The sequence below is a fragment of the Euprymna scolopes genome, chromosome 3 (genome assembly GCF_053919585.1).
Source record: "Euprymna scolopes isolate OS-2025 chromosome 3, ASM5391958v1, whole genome shotgun sequence".
Lineage (NCBI taxonomy): Eukaryota > Metazoa > Mollusca > Cephalopoda > Sepiida > Sepiolidae > Euprymna > Euprymna scolopes.
Window position 1 is genome coordinate 48776777 of NC_136484.1, and position 25130 is coordinate 48801906.

The 25130-nt window shown below is 33.6% G+C and overlaps 1 protein-coding gene across 2 annotated transcripts in view; it reads right to left on the minus strand.

Annotated features, from left to right (window-relative positions):
* The window catches only part of LOC145254843 (ras-related protein Rab-30-like), a 204852-nt gene that overhangs the window by 88406 nt on the left and 91316 nt on the right, over nt 1–25130 (minus strand). For both annotated transcript variants that reach the window (XM_080113685.1, XM_080113695.1), the window contains exon 2: nt 19053–19147. In XM_080113685.1, the coding sequence (XP_079969811.1) occupies nt 19053–19139 (87 nt within the window). In that variant the 5' untranslated portion in view covers nt 19140–19147. The remainder of the gene's footprint in view (nt 1–19052; nt 19148–25130) is intronic.

The following is a 25130-nucleotide window of genomic DNA, read 5'->3' on the forward strand; positions in this document are numbered from 1 at the left end:
TCGAAAATGCTGTTTGAAAGTTTTGACAGACTGTCGAAAATGCTGTTTGAAAGTTTTGACAGACTGTCGAAAATGCTGTTTGAAAGTTTTGACAGACTGTCGAAAATGCTGTTTGAAAGTTTTGACAGACTTTCGAAAATTTGATTTTAAGTTTATGCCTAAAGGACAAATTGATAGACATAACCTCTTACTAGGATCTTTGCTACACACCGCTACAGGTTTGCTTCCCAACAGACTACAAGCTGGTTGTCTTGAAGTCCAGTCTTAACAAATACTTGTCAAGCAGTCCTCTTAAGTAATCAAATTTTATTTATTATTTTTAATCCACTCATAATATTGTTTGTCATCCAACTGATAATCTTGTTAACCTTTATACTCAAATTGCTTTTAATCTTGCTAAGTTGTAACTCATTAGTATAAAAAAGAGTGAGTAATCTCATAGTGCCCCCCCTTCCCTCACCTCCCTGTATTATAGAGAGAAGTGGGTCATTGAGTTCCTTCGTGCCAACGCTGTATGTGTATCAAATTGCAGAACGAGAAGGCAAAAAACTTTTTGTCTTAGAAAATATGAATGAAGGTTTGTCTTGTTCACGTGGTTGTGCATCTGCTGTGAGAAGCTACAGGAAATCCAGAACAGCATCATTTGTATTTGAATTCAACGAATCTTCGCTTGCTATAAAAATATTCTGAGAATAACAATCTCATTAAAAAAAAGAAAAGAAGAAAAAACGAGCAGAGAAGATTGCCAGTTAGGATATGTAAAATAAACACAACCTGTTTTACATCTTCTTTAACTGATGGACAACAATTTCTAATTACTGATCATCTGAGGCTGAGCCGGTTATTTTTGGCTTCTTACTCAACCCCCCTCCCTCACACGTCTTTAACTCCCCCCTCCTCCTCCTTTTGTATAGGAAAAATCCAGTCAATTAGAATTTTTTTTTTTTTTTTACTTCCAGGTTTTTTCAGAGATTTTTGGTTCATTTGAATGATCAAAAGAAATGAAGGTTGTATTTTGGCTTGAAAAGTTGAAAAAGATTTCCTTAAATTGTAATGTTTGAGCTTGTCATTTCCAACTTTTTATGTTGCTATTTGAAAGATTTTATGTAATGTTGGTTGCGTGTGCAAATGTGGTATGTGTGTGCTGTATATCTAATGTGTCTTATGTATGAAGGTACATGCACAGTTCATTGATTCAAGCATAAGGTTCTAAAAAGTTAACAATGCTGTTAGAAATGAAAAATTCTCTTATCCAGTGAGAATTTCCAGATTGCTGGTCTTTCGACTTTTTTTTTTTTTCATAGAGATCTTCCAAGATACTCACTCCACACTTTTATTATGACCTTGGCCCCGATTCCAATATTTTTCCAGATTCTGAAACAATTACCAATTCCATACTGATTCCAATTCTTTATCTATACTCCTATAAATTTGGATATTTTTGTGTATTGATATCCATATTAAAAACCATTTTCTATTTATTTACAAAGCAAATACAACTTTGTTATATATAGGTCGTGGAATTGCATTCATCTGCAAAAGATCTATCTAATTTGCATATTCTTTTAAACATTCATTTTAGTAAATTCCCTATTAGTTTTTTCAGTTTCCTTATGAGATAATCATCTTTAGGTAACTATTACATGTAATTATATTCATGCAAATATTCTACATGATTTATACTGTGTGTAAAATTTGCATAAAAAGCTTATAGTAAACACAAACCTCTTTCCATATATATTTATGTCTCTGTTTAAAAAAATTTTGCCTAGCAAACTCTTGTCAGTTTTTGGTCTACAGACATGAAACTTAATATATAGGGTATTTGAACTCATGCAAAACTTTAGCCTTGCAGCAAACATTTTTCCGCCTTGAACTTTTTGAACAGTGTAACTAAGGTGACTGGCAACTTCCACCTCTACCCACCCTAAAACAACACAAAACAAAAAAAGAAAAACGAAAAATAAAGAAACGAAATAAAAAAAGAAAAACGATATAAAAAAGAAAAACGATATAAAAAAAGAAAAACGATATAAAAAAAGAAAAACGATATAAAAAAAGAAAAACGAAATAAAAAAAGAAAAACGATATAAAAAAAGAAAAACGATATAAAAAAAGAAAAATGATATAAAAAAAGAAAAACGATATAAAAAAAGAAAAACGATATAAAAAAAGAAAAATGATATAAAAAAAGAAAAACGATATAAAAAAAGAAAAACGATATAAAAAAAGAAAAACGATATAAAAAAAGAAAAACGATATAAAAAAAAGAAAAACGATATAAAAAAAAGAAAAACGATATAAAAAAAGAAAAACGATATAAAAAAAGAAAAACGATATAAAAAAAGAAAAACGATATAAAAAAAGAAAAACGATATAAAAAAAGAAAAATGATATAAAAAAAGAAAAATGATATAAAAAAGAAAAACGAAATAAAAAAAGAAAAACGAAATAAAAAAGAAAAACGATATAAAAAAGAAAAACGATATAAAAAAAGAAAAACGATATAAAAAAAGAAAAACGATATAAAAAAAGAAAAACGATATAAAAAAAAGAAAAACGATATAAAAAAAGAAAAATGATATAAAAAAGAAAAACGAAATAAAAAAGAAAAACGAAATAAAAAAGAAAAACGAAATAAAAAAGAAAAACGAAAAAGAAAAACGAAATAAAAAAGAAAAACGAAGAAAAACGAAAAACGAAGAAAAACGAAAAACGAAGAAAAACTAAAAACGAAGAAAAACGAAAAACGAAGAAAAACGAAAAACCAAGAAAAACGAAAAACCAAGAAAAACCAAGAAAAAGAAAAACGAAAAAAGAAAAAAACGAAAAAAGAAAAAAACGAAAAAAGAAAAAAACGAAAAAAAAAAACGAAAAAAAAAGACGAAAAATAAAAAACGAAAAAAAAAAGACGAAAAAAAAAAGACGAAAAAAAGACGAAATAAAAACGAAACCAAAACAAAAACAATCATAATAGTTAAACTGCTACTAATACATAACCTGTTTTCATAAAATAGATTTGGCTTACAACCTATTTATTCAGCATTTACACTATTGTATGTAGAACGTTTGTAACAAATTATAAACCAAAGTTAAGCTTTTATATAAATAAAAAAGTAGATGTATGTGTGTGTGTGTGTGTGTGTGTGTGTGTGTGTGTGTGTGTGTGTGTGTGTGTGTGTGTGTAAATATTTAGCCAATAAATTTTTAAACTATTAGTCACATAACACTGAAATTAACAAAAAATAGTAATCATTAGGGCTAGGACAACAGCATATTCTTTTCATTGTTTTGACTCTCAAGTGTGTATCTGTTGATATCTTATATGCTTTTATATAAAGTAATGTGGTTCTCGGTTGATTAATTGTGTCTGTGTCGGATATATACTCAAGAGTCAAAACAATGATTAGAATATTCTGTTGTCACAGCCCTAGTAATCATACACAAAGGACGGGTTAAAACGAGTAAAATCTTTGTTTGGATGGATGAATAACACGTACAGAAGTCAGGAAGTTTAAATGCAAAATGTTCAGTTCAACTTCCTGACATATTTATTAGTTTGCGTATGCGTAAAACTAACTGTAGTTAACAATACTATATATAAGGTACAATATAATATTCAATAGATAATTCGTTTTGTAATAATAAATATGAAATCTGCATGAATTAAAATATATTTAAGCATATTTTATGACCGGCAAAGTTGGTCGACCCCTGCTAGTATCAAAATGCAATATATAGTGCTTCGCAAAATATGACTACTTAAAAATAGTACGTTTTATAATGACTCAATGTTTTAGTGCATTCCTCATTCTAAATCATCTCTTTGAACAATCACGGCAATAATCACAATTTGGAATAATGTATTTCACGAGTAAGATTATACAAAAAATGTGAGTATAATTTATGATTTATGCACATTATGAAATTAGGTCAAATATGTCTGCAGTTTTTTCGGTCATAGTTCAGTTTTGATCTGATTCTTATGTTACTGTGTCATATTCAATTCAACGTTGATATAAGGACATCCAACCCAGCCCACAATTGATTGAAATACTTTTAGATGTTAATGGCATATCTTTCATTTTTTCACAACTAAAAATAAGTTTCTTTAGCAGTTCAGCCCGGCTTTGCTCGGGCCCTATATACTGTTAATAACTATGTGCATGTGTGTGTGTATATATATATATATATATATATAACTTTAAAATTAAAAATATCTATATATATACTAAAAAAAAATATATATATATAACTTTAAAATTTCAGGTGTTTAGACTAAAAATTGGCAGAGGAGTTTGGTAGAGTCTGCAAAGGTTAACTCTTTCCACTTTGACCCTTTGGCAGCCAAATTTTCGCCCAAAAACTGATTAAAAAGCTTGCTGCATGTCTGAATACCCTTTATGTAAAATTTCAAATGTTTAGACCAAAAATTGATTGAGTAATTTAGTAGAGACCACAGAAGTCAAATTTTTGTTAACTTTTACTCCAATTTTGACCTCTTAACATTTATTGTTAAGATTTATTGTTGAGATTCAAGTTAAAAAGTTTGATCCATGTCTACATCTAAAATTTCAAATGTTTAGACCAAAAATTAGTGGAGGAGTTTGGTAGAGATTTCAAAGGTCAAATCGTTGAACTTTGACTCCTTGACAGCCAAATTTCTGGCAAAAAAAAAGAAGATTAAAAAGATTTTCTCAGATCTCAATACCTCTTTTGTCAAATCTGAAAATTGACAGAGTAGTTTGGTAGGGAAATGTACACACACACAATTTCATTTTATAGATATATAGATTATCCTTATCAATAAAATAAAATAGACTTATTATTTTAGTATTAAATAAAATTAATTTCTAACCCGTATTTAAGAGTACATGTTGAAAGGACACCATTATGCATCTTTAAGGCAGCATGTCCTAAAAGATTATTTTCTAATATGAAGGTTCCATGTGGTTTGGAGTTCATCGTCTCTGAATAATAGTAATCTTTATTTTTATTTTTTTTTTAATTTTTGGTGTACACAAATACTTTTGCCCAATGCATAAGTATATCAAATGTTTTTCGTTTTATTTAATTTTAAATTTTCATATTATTTGGATTATCAGATTACTGTTCTAATCTTGAGTGTTATTCACACAATGTCATGGTTAATATAACTCAGGAATCTTTCTGTTCCTATTTACAATGCCTCCCCACGGGACAGAGTTAGACACCAGGGTCGTTTTTTAATGTGGAGAAAAGGAACAAAAATAAAAAATTATCTCAGTCGTGAAGGATTTCTCCTCCACTGACAGAGAACAAGAAACTGAAGTGTAGATCTGAAGAACAGATACTACACTTTGATCTTGACCCGAAGGCCAGATCAGGAATCTTTGTGTTGGACTCTGGAATTTGCACAGAATTTCGAGTGGAACCCATTATTTAATCCACTAAAGATTGTAACTTACAACTGAATTTTACCAAGTACCTTATCCATGACGTCACTAGTCCTTGCAGTTGAAGGTTCAATTCTTAGTGCGGCCGATACTAAAAAGACAATTGTGAATTACTTAAGACTTCTTATCAGTCGTAGCTAATGGAATAAAAGCATGCTATCCCCATGAATTAAAGGGTTCCTTTTGAAATTCTGTGCAGACTCCAAAGTTCAACAGAAAAATTGCCAAGTTCAATAAGATTCACGTGAAGAAGTTCGGAAGTTACATTGACTGAAACATTGTATAAATATCAAGATGAGAACATTAGTATAAATAATATAAATTATCACTCCTCATCTCAAAAATCCAGAAACATAATGACATATTTCATTGTGCATTAATTTAAATAAAAACCATTTTTTAAAAATTGTTTTAATGTTATCACTAACTTATATTCATAGCTTATCTGATATTTGGAAGAAAAGAGCGTAAGAAGAATACTCCCCTATCTCTTGCGGAAAAAAAAAAAAAAAGAAAGAAACAAGTTAACTGAAGCATGCATGGTCCTTTATGAGAGTACAGTGAACGAAGCCTAAAAAAAAATATGACTAAGTTCAGCATTGCCCCCCCCCCCATCTAGCCTCAAAAGTCCCCAGGGGACATCAAATCCTGCAGAAAATGAACAAACGGCTTTAACATATGTAAATTTGAGTTCTGCACCATGCAAAAAAAGAAATGACTAAGAGGAATATGAAGTACATTTTTGATATTACCTACTACTAGTACCATGTAAACTATTACTACTCGTTCCATGCTTAGGCTGTCAGTAACTAAACTGACATTTCCATTGGGTAGGGCTCGACTTGTTTAATGAGATGGATATGTGAAGACCAAGCTAAACTAAAATCAAGAGCTATCAAAGGACAGACGATCTCCATGGGAGAGTAGAAAGTGGACATTTCAGCATCTTTGTAATAATGTAACTCTTACTTTTTATCTTTTAGTTCACATTTTATGAGGAATGTTTCTGGGAAAAAAAAAAAAAAAAAAAGGAAGAATTGCTGATTTTTTGATCAGCTATTCTTTTAAATAGGTAACATATGAGAATTTTCAATCCTCTCATAACTTTCATTATCTTTCATCTGCCACTACATTTAATCTTCATTAATCCATATTCTTGAGTTGTTTTTGATAAGTTAGAAAAAAACTTAGTATATACGAGGGGCGTGCAATAAGTAATGCCCCTGACCCACTTCCCATAGTAGCAGAGCAACAAAACTTGGCACAATTATTAGTCTTTTTCTACATAGGAACAACCCAGAGTTATGCATTTCTCCCATCGTTTGATGCAACTCTGGAGACCGTTTTTGTAGAACACCCCAGGTTGGTCCTCCAACCACGACGTGACTTCAGAAATCAAGGCTGCATCATCTGGGAAACGCTTTCCTTTCAAAAACAACTTCATGGCTTGGAAGAAGTGAAAGTCAGAGGGTGCAAGGTCAGGAGAGTAGGGAGGATGGGGAAGGATTTTATAACCACACGCCTGTGCTTCTGATTAGGCGACATGCGAGTTGTGGACTGGAGCGTTGTCCTGCAGGAGGAGGGTACCTTTGCTGATCTTGCTCCACCTCTTGATTTTTATAGCTTCCCTTGATTTCCTCAAAAGTGAAGCATAATAGGCTCCTGTAATTGTGGTACCCTTTGCCAGGAAATCTGTCATCACTACTCCATCCTGGTTCCACAAGACTGTGAGCATGTCCTTGCCAGCAGAGGGTTGCACACTTGCCTTCTTTGGAGGTGGTGAGTTCAAGTGCTTCCACTGCATTGACTGGGCTTTGGTCTTTGGATCATAATGATGGACCCAGGTTTCATCCTGTGTAATCAGTCTTTTGAAAACTTTGACTCATCTTCTTGGCACTTCTCCAAATTCATCATTGAGCACTCAACGCGTTCTCGCTTCTGGAATGGTGCGAGCAACCTGGGAATCCATCTGGCAGACACCTTATGCATATGCAAATGGTCATGAATGATAGTTTCCACAGACCCTGTACTAATCTTGACATCTTAGGCTATTTGGCGAATAGTAATGCGCCGATCTTCCAAAATGGTAGCCTCAACTTGACGGTCAGATGCCTCATCAATGGCAGAGGGGGGGGGACCAGGTCTGAGAGCTGTTTCCAGACTTCCAGCCATGTTTGAATTCATAATACCAGCGTTTTACAAGGTCATATGATAGGGCATTATCACCATAAGTTTATTTCATTTCATCAAATGTCTCCTGTGGTGTGCACCCTTTTAAATACAAAAACCGGATCACTGCTCAACATTCAACAGGCTCCATTTCACACCTGCTCAGTTCAAACACTTGTAAAACAGAAACCACAGTTCAGAGCTGTAATTTGCCACATGACCCGTAGAGATATAAATCATTGCACATGCAAAATTTCAGGTAGATCAGACAACTGGAAGTGGGTCAGGGGCATTACTTATTGCACACCCCTCGTATATATATATATTTATTCAACATGATTTTTTTTTTTGTAAAAACATTCATTATAAAAAAAAAAAAAAAAAAAACTTTTCTCTACGTTATGAGCAAGATGAGTCTATATTTGTTTTGAAAGGGTGTAACATATGGTTGGAGGCAATTACACCAAAAAGCTTCCATCCTTGCAGCCATCTTTAAAAAAATGTTTTAACAAAACATGAAAGCACATGTCAATCCATGCTTTCAAATTGAATGTTATAAAAAAAAATACTTGAGAAGTAATGGACAGGTAAGAGAAGGGCTGATGAAACAATTACTGAAAAAAAAAAATGTTTGGGAGAGCAGGGAGAGTGGACTACAAAAAAGTAGAGCAAGTATAGATTCACACAAACACACACACACACACACACATATATACCTTAGTGCGTTAGAGGAAAAGAGTGAGCTCAATTCTATAAGAGGAAACTTATCTGGACAATATAAAGCTCAACAAGTATCATTGGAGCTTATATAGGAGAACAATAGGAAGGCAGGCAGGCAGGCTCGAATCTGTACCCCGAAGGAGGAAAAGAACGTGAAAAAAAAAAATACAAAACAAAACAAAAATGTGACGTATTTGCTGTCGCACCCATCACCAAACTGACTAGCATTAATTTAAACCTACATCTCTTTCAATCAAAAAGAGGGGATGACTTTCGAAAATATCGGCAAAAAGAAATGACCCCCTCCCTGTAGAAAAGTGCCTAGTTAAAGGTGAAGGAATTAATGTTTTTAGCCAAGTTTTCGATATTTGGCAACCAAATGGCCGAGCTTCAAAATGATACCACTCTTGTGAAAATCCTTCACCTCTGGTGAAAGTTTTAGACATACATACATACATTTAAACAGACAAGTGAGATTTATATTATAGACTAGTGGGAGTACCCGGCGTTGCCCAGGTGTTTAGAGGTGTATGTGCTCAGGCTTGGGGGAGGGGGGTTAAATCAAAACAAAAGAATAAGCGAAGTAATAACCTTGTTTAAATATTATATAAAAAGAAACAATGTTAAAACTTATTAAAAAATTGTTGCTCGAGTGTTTGTGTCGGTGGGGGGGGGGTTAAAAAAGTTTTGGCAGGTAAGTAGGATCGAACCTGAAGCCCTGAGGCGAAGTTGGAAAATAAAGTGTGAAAAAACGTGACATGTTAACCGCTCGGCCAGCAAGAAAGAGTATCTGAAACATGTTTGAATTTATTTAAGTAGAAACAGAATTGACAGGTGCCCGCACTTAATGACTTAATGAGGTCAAATAAAAGTAGTAGAGTTAACTTTTACTGCGGGGGGGGGGCAGTTTTTAAATGAGGTCAAATAGAAGTAGCGGACTGTGAGGAAGTTTTTTGGGGTTTGTTTACCCAGCTTTGGCTGGTTTTGTTTCCAAGATGTTGGGGGAAAACCAGTTCCCCATAAAAAAGGGATTGTCCAAATTAAATAGCAATTGTCTGAAATAAGGAGTAACTCTGCATTGATCAAAGCTGATTGCTTTCTGGACGTTGCCGGGAACAATGCCAACTTCGAATTAGTTTTATTTTTATACGAAAAAGCCAAATCAACACACGGCAATAAAAAAAAATCTCGAAAATAGCGCGTAAAAGTCGGGCAAATTAAAGATAGACGCAACCTCCATTCTTAAGTTATAGATATTATGATTTAGACAGCATATAAAAAGTTTTAAGGAGTGAGCCGACAGAGCGCCCTCTCCTCTAAGAGCCTTTTGCGGACATACATAAAAAGTGCACACACTAACACACATTTTCGCTTTTATATATCTACTAGCATGGGGGTGCCCGGCGTTGTCCAGGTGTTTGAAGGTGTGTGTGCTCAGGCGGGGGGTGTTAATCAAAACATAAGAATAAGCGAAGTAAATATTTTTAAAAAAACACACAAAAAAAACTAACGTAAGGAAAACGAACGATGTTAAACGTAAAAATGTGAAAAACAAAAAGAAAACGCGAAACAGAAAAACGAACATTAAAACTTCGTTAAAAAATCTGAAAAATACCCCCCCCCCCCAAAAAAAAAAAAAAATGTGAAAAATGGCTTAAATAACCGTTTCAATATTAAAATTTAAAAAATCGAAAAAAAAAAAAAAAAAAAAAAAGACATCTTACACCATGATTCGAACCCAAAACCTTTAGATTATGAGGCAGCGCTCTAAGCAACTGAGCTAAGACGACGGCTACGAAATTGTGTCTGTTTTTTTAATATTTAAAGTAAATCATGTTCCGATGTCGTATGACGCATGCGTAGGGGTTTTTGCTGACCCCTCCCTATAGAAAACTGATGATTTTAGGGTGAAGAAATTAATGTTTTTGGCCAATTTTTTGATATTTGTCGGGCGAAGGTTGGAAGTTTAAAATGATACCAATCTCATGAAAATCCGTGACCTGTGTCGAAAGTTTTTGTGAGACATACAAACACACATACATATAAACAAACATACGCACACACATTTTCGCTTTTATATATATAGATAGACTAGCGGGGCTACCCAGTGTTGCCCGGGTGTTTGGAGATGTATGTTGGGAGGGAGGGGTAGATCAAAACAAACCTGTTAAAAAAACATTGGCCAGGTGTTTGGCGGTGTAAAAGAAAAAAAGTTTTAGTAGGAGGGTAGATTCAAACCCAAAGCCTTGACGTGAAGGTGGAAACGAAAGGGAAAAAAACTGACACCTAACCATCTCGGCCACAAGGGGAGAGGAAGTGAAAAGTGTCTTAATTTAATATTTATAAAGTGAAATTGACAGGTGCGAGAAAGTTAAGTTGCGTGATGTTTGACCTAGTTTTGTGCTGCAAGCCAGTTTCTGTTTTCCTCACCCCATTATTCGCTTTTTCTATACTGAAAGGCGTAACGAAGATGCAGCGATCGAAAAATATCTCTAAAATAGCGCGTAAAAATTGGGCAAATTAAAGGTAGACGCAACCCCCGTTCTTAAGTCGTAGATATTAGGATTTAGACAGTATGTAAAAAGTTTTAAGGAGTGAGCCGACCGAGAAGCCCTGCGAAAAAAAGCCTTTTGCGGACATACATAAAAAATCACACACGCACACTAACACACATTTTCGCTTTTATATATATATAGATAGATGGTTTGATTTAAAGTTTAAAATGCAAAAGTCAAGTATCATGGTTCAATTGTGCTTTAAACAGATTCATTTTGAGTGTGTTCCTGTCATATCAAAGAACCTACTGTTAATTTTATATGCCAGGCCTTTCTGCTTGTGCAGTAATAAAACTACTCAAATGCACTTGTAATGTTAGGCTTTATAAGTGTTTTAACTTTGGTCAAAATCGCCTATTCCTTCTTTCATCAGAATTTTTTGATTATCAATACTTATCGAAGACATTCTGGTATAAAACCTATCTAAGAACACTGCTAGATACATGAAGTACATTTACATGAAATTCCATAAAAATTGGCCCAGTCATTCTAGAGTTCATAGGGAACAAACTCTCACACACAAAGCAAGGTTCCTTTTATATAATTGTAGAAGATAGATAGATAGATAGATAGATAGAGATTATCGCCTATGCAATAATTCTATTCAAATTTTTGAAGAAGCTGTTAACCCCCCCCCTTCAAACTCATCATTCACTGTTTTTTATTTTTTTTTAATCTATACAATTTATAGAGATTGAAACTCCAGATGACACCGGGCAGCCCTGCTAGTTCTAAATTAGGGAGTTTTAACAAGTCTTTAGACATAATACAGTTGTGAACCATTTCTGTTATTAAAAGTCAATCAATCAATCAATCAATAAAGGTTTTATCACTCAATGAGGAACCCCTCCCTAGACTTTAGCCATCTAACCATGTCCCGAGCTATCCGCTGTCATGTGGGACCCATGTGTTGTATCAGGTCGTCCTTCCATCTCGTTCTTGGTCTTCCCTTTGGCCTCTTCTGTTCACGAGGTGTCCATTCTGTTGTTCTAATAGACCCTCTGTTGTGATGTTGTCTGGCTACGTGCCCTGCCCATCTGTGTTTGGATGTTAAAAGTAATCAAACAATAATAATTGTAAGTTATGTAGAGGTGAAAGACGCGGTCACAAAATTTTATCAATCGGGTTTTATATACATTATATTTAGAACACAGAATTCACTATTTATAACCTATATAATGTATAATTATTGTATGAACAGAGTTTATTGCTGCATAAAAAAAAAAAAATCAAAACATTTAGTACATTTGTCTAGCTGAATGGGCACACCTTTCTAGCAGCTGTCTAATGCTAACCAAAAATAAAAATTCCAACAAATTAGCTACATTTTCTTATTCTACTTTAACAAGTGCAAACACAAACTTACTGACCTTCTTTACCTGTAAAATAATTTGTTTTTTGTAGTATCACTTTATAACAATTTAGTGGAGTGGGGGGTACAGGTGTGTACTACTTGGATTATTCAGACTTATTTTCATCTTGGTTGTTTATATTCACATTTCAGCCAACATAAATTCAAATGACTCAAATGTTAACATTTGTTTAAACAAATCAAAATTTTATCTTTAATGTGCTTATGTCTATAGAGACAGAAATGCAATTTACCAAAAAAGAAAAAGGCATTTTGTGTTTTGGAATATGTTCAAACATAATCAAGTTAGACTATGGAGCATAAATTTGGGATGGAATACTTTTAAAAAATGACCAACATTAAAACAGATTTAGACAATATTTGAGTAAAAAAAAAAAAAAAAAAAAAAAAAAAAAAAAGACATGGCATAAAAGGTTCAAATATGAAGGCTGTCTGTGCATGACAAAAGATTGAATATTCTAGGCCTGGTTTCAAATGAGTGACGTCAGTCATGTGAATATCTTTTACTCTATTTTTCTATAATCTCTCTCTCGATTTGATGTCTTTTCAGCATGCTCCAGATGGAGTTTTCAGCATCTCCTTCAATTAGCATTTATGTTCACAATTTTTTAGATTGGGATTTACAATTTGTTTTATTCAAATTACTATTCTCATCTTGGTTGTTTTTTTAATAACATTTTGGCCAATGTAACCTCAAAAATTCTTCAACATCTTTTTGAACTCTGAAACCTATATGGAATTTCAAACATGGCTGATGGAACAAAACAATCCATGTTATTAAATGAAGAGTTTAGTTTTGAAAGTTTGTATACGTTTCAAAAAGAGCGTTGGAGGCTGGAATGTTGTAGAGAGAGAGAATTAACTACTTTGACATTTAGAAATTTGAAAGGAATTTGGAAGCATTTAAACTGTTGAACAGAACCGACTTAAAAAACGACTTTAAAATTTGTATAAAGTATGAAACCATTGAAAGTTTTGAAAGCTATTTAAATCCAATAATTTCATAAATAGAAATTAAACCAACATTGCCATGACAAATTTATAGTTTTTTTATAACTACTTGGTTCAATTTATAAATTAAAGACCAAATGATACAATAATTAAATTCAACTTTCAAAAACTCCTTTTTTAAATAAATGAAATTATAGACTCCTATGTAATGCCAGGTAAGTACAGCCAGTAATATAAATTATTAACAAACAAAGCAGAATTTAATGAAAGGCTTCATTGGTGTCTTTATAAATCCACAGTGTACCTTTATACAAAGATATGCACAAGTTTAAATATTTAAATGAGTGATGTCAGTCATGTGACTATCACACATTTTGCAACAGAGTGCAGATGCATGTATAGCAGCTGTATGCAAATGACCAAGCTGTGTGCGAAATGAAGGCAAAACAAGTAAAAAGATTATAAAAAGAGGAAGGTGTATGCAGACCGAGGATCACGATCACATTAGAGATGTGGGTGAAGTCATGAGTGGTCCGAGAATGAGTTATAAAGGTCTTTTCTTAAACCCTGCAACAGTAAGTTTAATTTCTTTCCTATTCCTTCTCTTGGTCTCCTTTGCGACAGTCTACAACGTGTTGGGTCCTACATGTTAAATGTGTGTAACATAACATTTTCTATAATATTTCAAGATGTAATGCCTCTTAAACATCTTCCTCATGATTGGTTGGTTGGTTATTTTTGTTTTACGGCATATCAACCCTTTCCAGGTTATTTAATGCCGAATCCGGTGATTTTGAAGAAAATTTTTTTTAATAGAATATATTTGTTTTTTTGCAAGTCGGTTTCTATTTAACCTATAGTTAGGACCCTAACAGGTACTACCACTCCGGGTCAGAGTGGACCTGGGAGCAATGGCAATTAAAGGGTGGCTCCACACCATCGGATATAGTTTAAGGTCATATCCAGGACCTTTTCCTCAGGAAGATGACGGTTGCTCAGTGGTTAACAATGTGAAATAATATCCTGAGTGTGCAAAGTTTGAACCCAGTTTGTTCCACAGAAACATTTTCACTTAGGCAACCTTCATGTGGTTCCTCTTGTAAGTACCCGGTATCCTTCTAGAATTCTTAATAGAAAGATATCAGGGAAACGAATGCCAACAAAATTCACATTAATAAATGTATCATGAATTATGCTCAACAACATCTTCCCCAATTTATTTAACCAAATTACATGTAACACATTCTCTTACATGTCAAATAAATATTCTGACAATTAACCATTTTTCTCATTAATCGCCCATGTATGAAGTCTTGTTGCCACATTTGGACTAGTGCACTAATCTTCCACCCTTAAACAGAATCGCCAACTTGATAGGTCCCGCTCTGTCAACCAAACTAACCCTTGTCTCAAAAATGTTGCATTCCTGTGCCTATTTTACAAGTATTTTAATGGAAGGTGCTTTGACAAACTCCTCCTCAACCTACATACCCCCAACAAACCTGACAAGCAGCAAAATCTCACCCCTACACAGTAGAGATACTTAGATACTCTAATAGTTTCTTCCTTCGAACTGCTAGACTTTGAAATTCCTTCCAGAGTTCCTGCTTCCCTGACTGTACCGACATGCAGAGGTTAAAGTGTAATATAAACAGACATCTTGCTGCTCAACTCCCTGCATAGTATCCTTGTAAAGTATGTCTCAAATAGTAGCCCCATACATCCAAGTGGCACTGAGGTGAAAAAGCAATAAAAAAAAGTTTTTTAAATGATTTTGGCTTCCAAAGAATTTCTCGTCTAGTGTATCACATTCATTTGATGTTTATATTTCTTTAAGTGCTCATAGTGGTCCATTGCTTTTTAAACTATGAAAGATATACCACCATCTTATGTCCACTGATTAAAGTCCTTCAACACTGACGTTAAGATTCTACTTTTGATTTTTATATGAAAACAGGTTTAATATAAACTAGCAGCTTATTTCATTGATTAGATAGGGGTTGGAGTTTGGTTGACAGAGCAGGACCTACCAGGTTGGCGATTCTTTTTTGAACCCTGTCTAGGAGTGTATGACTAGTAGCAGATGCACTAGCCCAAATGTGACAACAATACTTCATATATGGGCGATTAATGAGAAAAATGGTTAATTGTAAGAATATTTATTTGACGTGCAAGAGAATGTGTTACATGTAATTTGGTTAAATAAATTGGGGAAGATGTTGTTGAGCATAATTCATGATTTTGTTAGCATTCGTTTCCCCTGATATCTTTCTATTAAGATTTCTAGAAGGATACCGGGTATTTACAAGAGGGACCACATGAAAGTTGCTTTGCCCGGGCCCTATGTACTGTCCATAATTTTATCTGCATACGTATATATATATTAAAAAGTTTGACTCATGTCCAGGTAACCACATCTAAAATTTCAAGTGCTTAGACCCAAAATTTGCGGAGGAGTTTGGTAGAGTCTGCAAAGATAACTATAAATTTTGACCTCTTGGCAACAAAAGTTTTGCCCAAAAACTAATTTAAAAGCTTGCTGCATGTCTGAATACCCTTTATGTAAAATTTCAAATGTTAAGACCCAAAATTGGCTGAATAATTTGCTAGAGACCGCAAAGATCAATTCTTTTGAACTTTGATCCCTTGGCAGCCAAATTTTCGGCCAAAAACCGATTTAAAAGCTTGCCCTATGTTTGAATACACTTTATGTAAAATTTCAAATGTTTAGACCAAAAATTGGCCGAGTAATTTGGTAGAGACCGCAGAGGGAGAATGTTAACTTTGACCCTAATTTTGACCTCTTAACATTTCTTGTTTTGGGTTCAAATCAAATTAAAAAGTTTGATCCATGTCCAAGTAACCTATATCTAAAATTTCAAGTGTTTAGACCCAAAATTGGTGGAGGAGTTTGGTAGAGTTTTCAAAAGTCAAATCGTTGAACTTTGGCCCCTTGGCAGCCAAATTTCTGGCCAAAAACTGAATAAAAAGATTTTCCCAAATCTCAATACCGTTTATGTCAAATCTCGAGTCTGTAGACTGAAAATTGACAGAGTAGTTTGGTAGGAAAATGTAGACACACAGACAATTTCACTTTTATAGATATACTAGCAGTTCCGCCCGGCTTTGCTTGGACCCTATGTACTGTTCATAAGGTTATGTGCATATGTATATATTAAAAAGTGTATGTAAAGTAATACCTTTCTGTATAATAGTCTTCCTTAACTACCATAGAGAAAAGACAGACAGACATTTTCACTTTTATAGATAAATAGATAGATAGGATGTAATATATAGTAATGATTTAAAAAGTATAAAAAAAAAGACTCCTGCGCCACCACCGAGAATCAAAACGAAAACGTTCATTTCACGATTTATTTTGCCTCTACCGTCAATGACTGGGCTATGAAAACATGTTTACTGCAAGGCTAAAAATTAAAACATGAAGCAATAGCTACTACATTACGCATTCGTAATGCTGACGTTCGACCTTTACCTGACAAATTTCATTTTTTTTTTTTTTTTTTTCACACTTTTGCCCCTATTTTTATGGGCTAAAACCCAAATATAAAGTTTTGCATGGATTCAAATACCTTATATATGAAGTTTTATGTCTGTAGACGAAAACTCTAGGAGTTTGGTAGGCAAAATTTGTTAAAATATATATAGGTATACATAAATATATATGGAAACAATTTTGTGTTTACTATAAACTTTTTACGCAAATATTATGCAAGTATAAATGATGTTGAATATCTGCATGAATATAATTACATGTAATAATTAACTAAAAATGATTATCCCACTAGAAAACCGAAGCAACTAATAGGGAATTAATTAAAATGAATGTTTATAAGAACATGCAAATTAGTTAGATCTTTTGTTAGTGAATGCAATTCCATAACCCATATATAAGAAAATTGTATTTTCTTTTTAAATAAATAGAAAAGAGGGTTGCCTTTTTTCTGTTGTTCTTGGCCTTCAGGCCGGGATCAAAGTGTAGTATCTGATCCGGCAGATACTGCAAGCAAAGACCATATGTGGGGGCGACCCCACATATAAGACCTTGGTCAATGTAGAGGCAACCCTTCATACCAATTGTCACTATCCAGCTTCCCTACTCCCCGGGAGTTGGTCCCCATTTCCCCTTCACTCCTCACATTAAAAATCGGCCTTGTGCCTAATTTGCTCAGTGGGGGAGCAAATAAATACTTTGCCTTTTTTCTGTTGTTCTTGGCCTTCGGGCCGGGATTGGGGTGTGGTGTCTGTTCTGCAGATGCTGCACTTGGGGTGGTTTGTCCCAGTCAATGGAGGGGAAGCCCTCTATACTGAGACAATTACTATTTTTGGTCCCAACCAGAGTGCCCCTTTTCTCATTTTTTGGGGGGAGGGGAGGAGCTGGTTTAACCCCACATAAAAACGACCTCGTGTCACATTTTGCTTTGGTGGGAAAGCAAATAAATACTAATAGAAAAGAGGGTTTTTAATATGAATATCAATACACACAGAAGAAAAACGAATTTATAGGAGTATAGATAGATTGGTAAAGAGTGAAAAAAAAAGCATGTATAACATGATAAATTTAATACACATTAATTTTGGATGTCTGTTTCTATTGCTATAGAAACAAGCTTCACTTATCCAGAGTTAGGAATTCATCTGAATGCTGTATTATTGTATTCTATATGTATGGCATCATCATGTTCAGACACCAATTTTAGTTAGAACACCAAAGTTAAGCAATGTTGAGCATGGTTAGTACTAGATGGATGACCATTTGGGAATGCCAGGTGCTGTATTTAGAAGGACGTCAACACCTTCCTGCAAGAACTGACAACCCCTAATGTCGTCCTCTCCTCTGATCGAAATATGCATGGGACTGGGGACCGTTTGTGAATTTTATATTTCCTTGACACTTCCTCCTTCAAAACCAGTTCAACCTGCTTAGAATGAGTGCTGTTGGCATATATGTGTGATCATCTAAATATTTTATAATTTAATTGGCCCCACTTCACTGCAACCGCTCCCTCACAGATGTAATGTTGCTAGTCTCAGTCTTTTCTACAAATACTATGATGGCATATGTTCCTGAAAATTGTCTGATCTATTTCCTGCTTCCTTTGTTCCAGCTCGTTTGACTCTTTGGTCTAGAGTTCTCCATCAATTCACTTTTTTTAATACCTCATTGCAATACAACTCCCTATTGCAGTAGCTTCTTTCCAAAGACTGCAAGGTTGTGGAACTCTCTTCCTGCTCACTGTTTTCCTTCTACTAACAGCCTTAGTCTTTTTAAGGCTTAGGCATCTTCTTTCTTTGCAATAATCAGCTTTCGTTCTTGTTAGTTCCTTACACCAAGTAGCTTCATGCGTTGTCTCAAGCTATTTCCATTAAAAAAAGAAAAAATATCCAAGGACACATTTTTTTCTGTCTTCAGCTCTTCAGCATGTCTCTACTTTTGATGAGATCAGAAACAGCAATCACAGTTACTGTAATCTGGTGCCTTACCAATTATGCTATGAAATCTCGCCAGAATTACTGAACATTTTACTGTGCATAAATGCTTTACTGCAGATAAGTGAACTTTTTCTTTATCACTAAAAAATGATGCAAAAAAATAATGTGTACGCATTTATGAGCGAAAAAAATGTCTAGTAATTCTGGCGAGATTCCGTAGCCTAATTGGTAAAGGCACCGGATTACAGCAACTGTGATCACAGTTTCTGATCTCACTAAAAGTACAGCTACATTGACGAGGTGTAGACAGTGGATAATTATTTTAGAAATGAAACACTAACTTTAATGTTATTCAATCACAATAATGATCGAAGAAATAAATCAAATGAAATTTACCTGTGTGAATCTGCGTACAAGACATGTCTTGCCAACGCCAGCATTGCCAATCAAAACTACTTTGAAGAGATATTTGTAATCTTCCATGGAGATATCTGAAAATATACAAAGAAAAAACAAAAGGTAAACGAAACGTGTGTGTGTGTGTGTGTGTGTATATATATATATATATATATATAAATATATATACTAGCATGGATACCCAGCATTGCAAGGGTCAACATGAAGCTCGGTTTGGCCACACCTGCCAATAAGAATATTGAGCAGTTTTTCATTATTATATGTCAGCTCCATCGTTACCCAACAAAAATTTCAAAAAGAAAAGAACGAATGAAAACACGAAAATGTAACTCCTCCAACCCCTCCAAAAAAAGAAGTATGTGACAAACTCTCCACCAGATATTTCGCCAGATGGGATACGAAGAGAAGCTATTCTCCGGATATTGAGCACCTTTTTATGATTAAATTCCAGTTTAAGCAAATTTCTTTTATGATACCTCAGTTTAGAAAGATTTGCCTTTACAGTCTGTTGCAACAAAAAATGTAAATAATTCAGTTTCAAAAATACCAAAGTAGAATTTGTGTTAACCGAATGTTTATGTTATAAAAATGATGAGTTATCACTTATTGTGTCATTAAATGAAAATAAAATTAGTTACAATGTCAAAAAAATGTGAAGAAAAAAACTGGTAAAAAAACATAAATGAAAGCTTATTTTGTTTTTGTTTTAAAGAATCATAGTTGAATTGAATTGTTTATTTTAAAATAAACAATTCACCGAACCACAACGTTAATTGCGAAATCACAGAAATTATTTTATTTAAACTAATTCCAAAAATAATGCTTGAAAGTTTTTAGTTTTAATATCCGCCAAAAAGAAAACAACAAAAAAACAATGTCTGTGCCCAAGGGAAATAACTCAAACCGATTCATAAAAAAAATCAATGTCTGTAAAAATAAATTAAATATGTTATCAATATAAATCAAATTTAAATAATAAACTTAAATATAATGCTTAAAATAATTCTCTCACTATAAACAATAACTAATACACCGCTATTTAATAAAGTCGATTTTCCTTAATGTAATATGCAAATGACGTCACCTCTTTAATCTTATATTTTGCAATAATCATAGTATATATAGGAATGAATAATATGATAAAGTAATGAATTTTTGTATATATTAATCAATTTGTGAACAAACAGACAGGAATACGAATTTATATATATAGATATATTAGAGTGGATGAAATATCCAACAATTTAATACTTCTAATATTTACTTCTATACAGCATAATCATGTTGACATACCGTTCCCATCAGACCACTGAAGTTAAGCAACGTTGAGCATGGTCATTACTAAAATAGGTGACCAATTTGGGAATTCCAGGCACTGTTTGGAGGAAGATGTTGACACCTCCCTGCAAGAGTTGCAAAAACCTAACGTTGTTATCTCCCTTAATGGGGATACACATGCGACTTGGGATTACTTGTGAATTTCATACTTCGGAGGAAGCCGGTTAAATCCAAATGGGGTTAGTGCCATTTTACACAATTTTTGCTTCTTACTGAGGTGCCAAAGGGCATCCTCAGTGATGTATTACGCTTTAGCAAGGAAGGGAATTTCAGATCTTTAAACATCATACTCCATTCGCTGAGCCCACCATACCAAAGCTGATCCATCTCTAATGTATCCTCTTTTTTTTTTTTCTTTTAAAAAAACACTAGAAGACACTGGTTTCTATTAATGACAATTGTAGATCACACCGTTTTGCACTAGACTGGATATTGTGAAATAGCTACTCGAATGTGATGTAGCAATTATTTAGATGGTTCACAATGAATATTAAATAGAATAAAAAATATTCAAATGGTTAAAAGTTCTTTATTCGTTCATAAAATGTGAAAATATAATACAAGTTTTTTTTTTATCCAATTAATTGGAATTCATTGAGATGAGTATTATTTATTCAAAATTACAAAAAAAATGGTCCAGTAGAAAAATAACTAAGTAAAAACAGAATTTTTTGAAGTTGCAATTTTTCACTTTAAATTAACCCTTTAGAAGATCGATAACAGGGGGAGATAACTGCATTCTATCATTTAAGTTGCATTGCACAGAATTCAATGACACTATCTTTCAGGTCGGCAATCTTACTTTTTCTTGATCTACTGCACACTTTTTTCCAAAAATCGGCACATCTTTTACTGGACCAATTTGTCATAATTTTCAAAATTTACACTAATTTCGATTGACACTTAAGTATGTAATAATGTTTTCCCCTGAAATGTCTTTATTCAAAAATACATGATTGTGTTGGACGAGACACTATAATAAAGTTGCCCAGATTTATTTTTCGGGGGTCCTTGAAATCTAATTAATCCAAGATTCCCTTCCCGCTCCGTTTCCCTGACCACACTAACATACAGAAATGTAAATGCACTATGAACATCTTGCCCCTCAGGTTTCACCCTATAAATCTGACCCTTATCACAGTAACTCGTTATGCATCAGTGGTAATATGCTTTGCTTGAGGTGAGGGAAAACATTTTTTTTTTCATGCTAAAAATAGACAATAAAATACTGAAGAAAAATTTTTTTGAAAAAGTCTTACAATAATCTATAAGAAAATCCATTAAGTTCAAAAAAAAAATAAATAAATAAAAATAAAATAAAATAAAAAAATCCACAGATTTTAAACTTAAGACACGGTAAGAAAATATTCAAGCAAACCTAATTAGAAGCTATGGCAAGCTTTTTTTTTTTTATTTATTATTGAAAGAATGAATGTAATCAAAATGAAATCTATGAGTTGGAGTTATCAAGTTAAAAGTCAAAAATAGGACGTCTTGTATTTTTAGTTTAAAAAGAAAAATCAGAAAAAATCTATCGTGAGAATTGGAGAGGAGGGACAGTAGAAGAACCTGCACATTCTTATGAAAAGATCAAAGAATAAATTCTTTGTCTGGAAGATATTTTTGATTCTGCAGAACTAACTCAAACAGACACCCCAGTTGAAGTTTTAAGCAAGATGAAATAAAGATATAATTCTTAAAACTTAAAAAATATAATGAAGTGGCTGCTAATAGAAACTCTTCACATAAAATTATTCCAATTTAATTTTGCAAGTTAAAAAATAAAATGAACAAAAGATGACTAGAAAACCTTTTTATGTGAAAAAAAATTATATTCATTCCAGAAGACGCTTCAATATACAGGGTGGAACGATAAAGTTGTCGCCCTAAAGAAAACAAAACTAAAGCTTTATTTTAAAACTTTCATTGAAAAAATCAATTCAGGTAACTTGATTATGTAGTAGAACTAACATCTATTCAATGTAGCCGCCTTCAGCCTCAATCACTGCCTAGATAAGGGTCCGGAACTGGGAGCATAGTGAATACTTGGCTGATGGTAGCAATCAAGCTGGCTTTGGTGTAGTGGGAAGTTATGTTGGTGATGTGCTTGACATATGATCAAACAAAGTAGTCTGGTAGGTTCAGATTGGCGGAGGAGGGCGCACTGAGAAACGGGTATAAAGTCGCAGCACTCCTGAAGGCAAACCTGGGTATCTTTTGACTTGTGGGCCGGCGCAGAGTCCTCTGGTCACACCTGAGGTCTGCTAGCAGCCACCTGATTGCACCAGGGGATCACCACACTCTTCAGCACATCCAGGTACACTTTGGTGTTGACTTTCAAGCTGACTTCGAAGATGTGAGGTGGCATGATGTGGACCTCTCTTGAAACCACAGCAAAGACCATAACCGTGGCCGGAAAATTTGTTTTCATCACTCTAAGCACGTCACTGTTATTTGTGGCGATCCAACTATGCATTTTGAGGGTGCTGGCAATGACTCTGTTGTAACAACTTGTATTGGTAGAGAGCACGAGTTGTACAGCGATGCATCTCTGATCTCACTCATTGAACATTTTCTAACTTTCAGACATGATAGAAGGCTCCTATCGCTCTTGGGATTTGTACACAACTGACCAACTAGTAGATGGTCTGCAACAAAAATAGAAAAGAACACTGGATTTCATCAAATGGAAATGGAATTTTGTCTTTTCTGGGGCGACAATTTTATCCTTCCACTCTGTACAATAAACCTCCTTCAGATATGAAAAAGTCACAAGAAAATGGATATTTTTACATTGGACATAGAACTGTAAATAGATAAGCATAGATAATTGACAAGGATAAGAAAAAGAGAAAGAATGAGTAAAAGAAAAGAAATGAATAGAACAGGGGACAGAGAATCATGGGAGAAATTGATTTCTGGTGACATGCAAAGCCAAGAAGGAAAAGATAAAACATGAAGGAAGGTCTTATGATAAAACATGAAAGTCATAAGAAACTAGAATCTTAGAAAGATCTCCATCGTTCCAGTAATTATAAAAGCAACCGGACTCATGAAAAAGAATTTTTTAAAATTACATCGCAAATATACCAGGTGAACTAAGTGCAAGAGAGATACAGGCAATTATATTTAAAAGAACAATTAAAATCTTAAGATCTCTTGATTGGAATGTACGAGATAGCAAATGAATGTCTAGCATCTGATAGAATGCCTTATCACCAGCCAGAACAAAATAAACAAGTGAAGCATGCATGGTCCCCCGTGAGTGCACAGTGAACGAGGCATAAAAAAAAATGACTAAGTTCAGCATTTGCCCCCATCTCCATTTAGCCCCAAAAGCCCCCAGGGACGTCAAATCCTGGTGAAAATGAGTAAACGGTAAATGTAAACTTGAGTTCTGCACCGTGCAAAAAAAGAAATAACTAAGTTCATCATTGCACCACCACCCCGCACATTTAACCCCAAAAGTCTCCAAGGCCTTAACATATTTAAATTTGAGTTCAGCACCATGCAAAAACTGCTAAATAGACATACACAGAAAATTTTGGACAAATATGGTAAAATAGTCCCCAAAATGAAGTGTTTTTATTAATCCTAAAAGATCCCCTGGGGCATACCCAAGAGTTATCGCGAAGTATAGACAAACAAAATTATATAGAAATCAGTTAGTTACAACTTTTCAAAAAGTTTCATAAAAATCCAAGGCATCAATTTATTTTAATAAGCACAAAAGTGTCAATTTTAGGCATTTTAAACCAAAAGGCACCTCTAAGGGTGCAACCGGAGTTTTCCCGGAAAATCCATTGTTACTTTTTTTACTCATATCATGTTTAATGTTTGTGCAAAATTTTTAAAAATTCTAAGGTGTAGTTATTGAAAAAAGTGCAGACAGACGAATTACAGATCCACCTTCCTTTTGTCAGGTGACACCCCCCCCCAAAAAAAAAAAGAAAATTTATATTTATATATATATTTATATATATATATTTATATATATATATATATATATATATATATATATATATATATATAAAATGATTGTATTGTGCTTTCTAAAATGTTAATCCAATGCCAATAAAACTCTGTTGTTTAAATTAGTGTTCAATAACAAGTATTATAGCATAAATTTATGCATACAAATATTATTGGTAACATATGTACATACATGTTTCAGCTACAATTTCTTTCAAATCCAACTTCCTCAGGACAAGTCTCAACTGATCCAAAAAGATGAAATAATTCTTTAATTCACACACACACAAAAAAAAGAAAGAAATCGCAGCTGAAACATGTTTGCACATATGTAGTCAATGTTTGTATAAAGCAAAGTTACCTAGCACTTGCACAGATGATGAGGGTGGGACTAATTTTCATAAATTATGTACATTATCAATAAAAAAAAAATAGAATAAAAGTAAACAAACAATCTGCTTAATATTGTCATTTAAAATTTTAAGTTCGTTTGGGAACAAAAAGTAAAACTGATTGACCCACTGATAAGTGTGAAATTATGATGCTATTAACCCAGACTTTGTCTTCTGATAGTTAAAAGTAGGTCACCCAAAAGAAAATACTCTTTTTTTTTTTCACTAATGAATATCATAAAATTAGTACCCAATGATTTGGAATTTTGCGAAAGTTAACTCTTCAGATTCCTTCTATATCAGTAATCAAAACAAAAACATGATCAAGTTAAATAAACACTGATGAAATCCATTG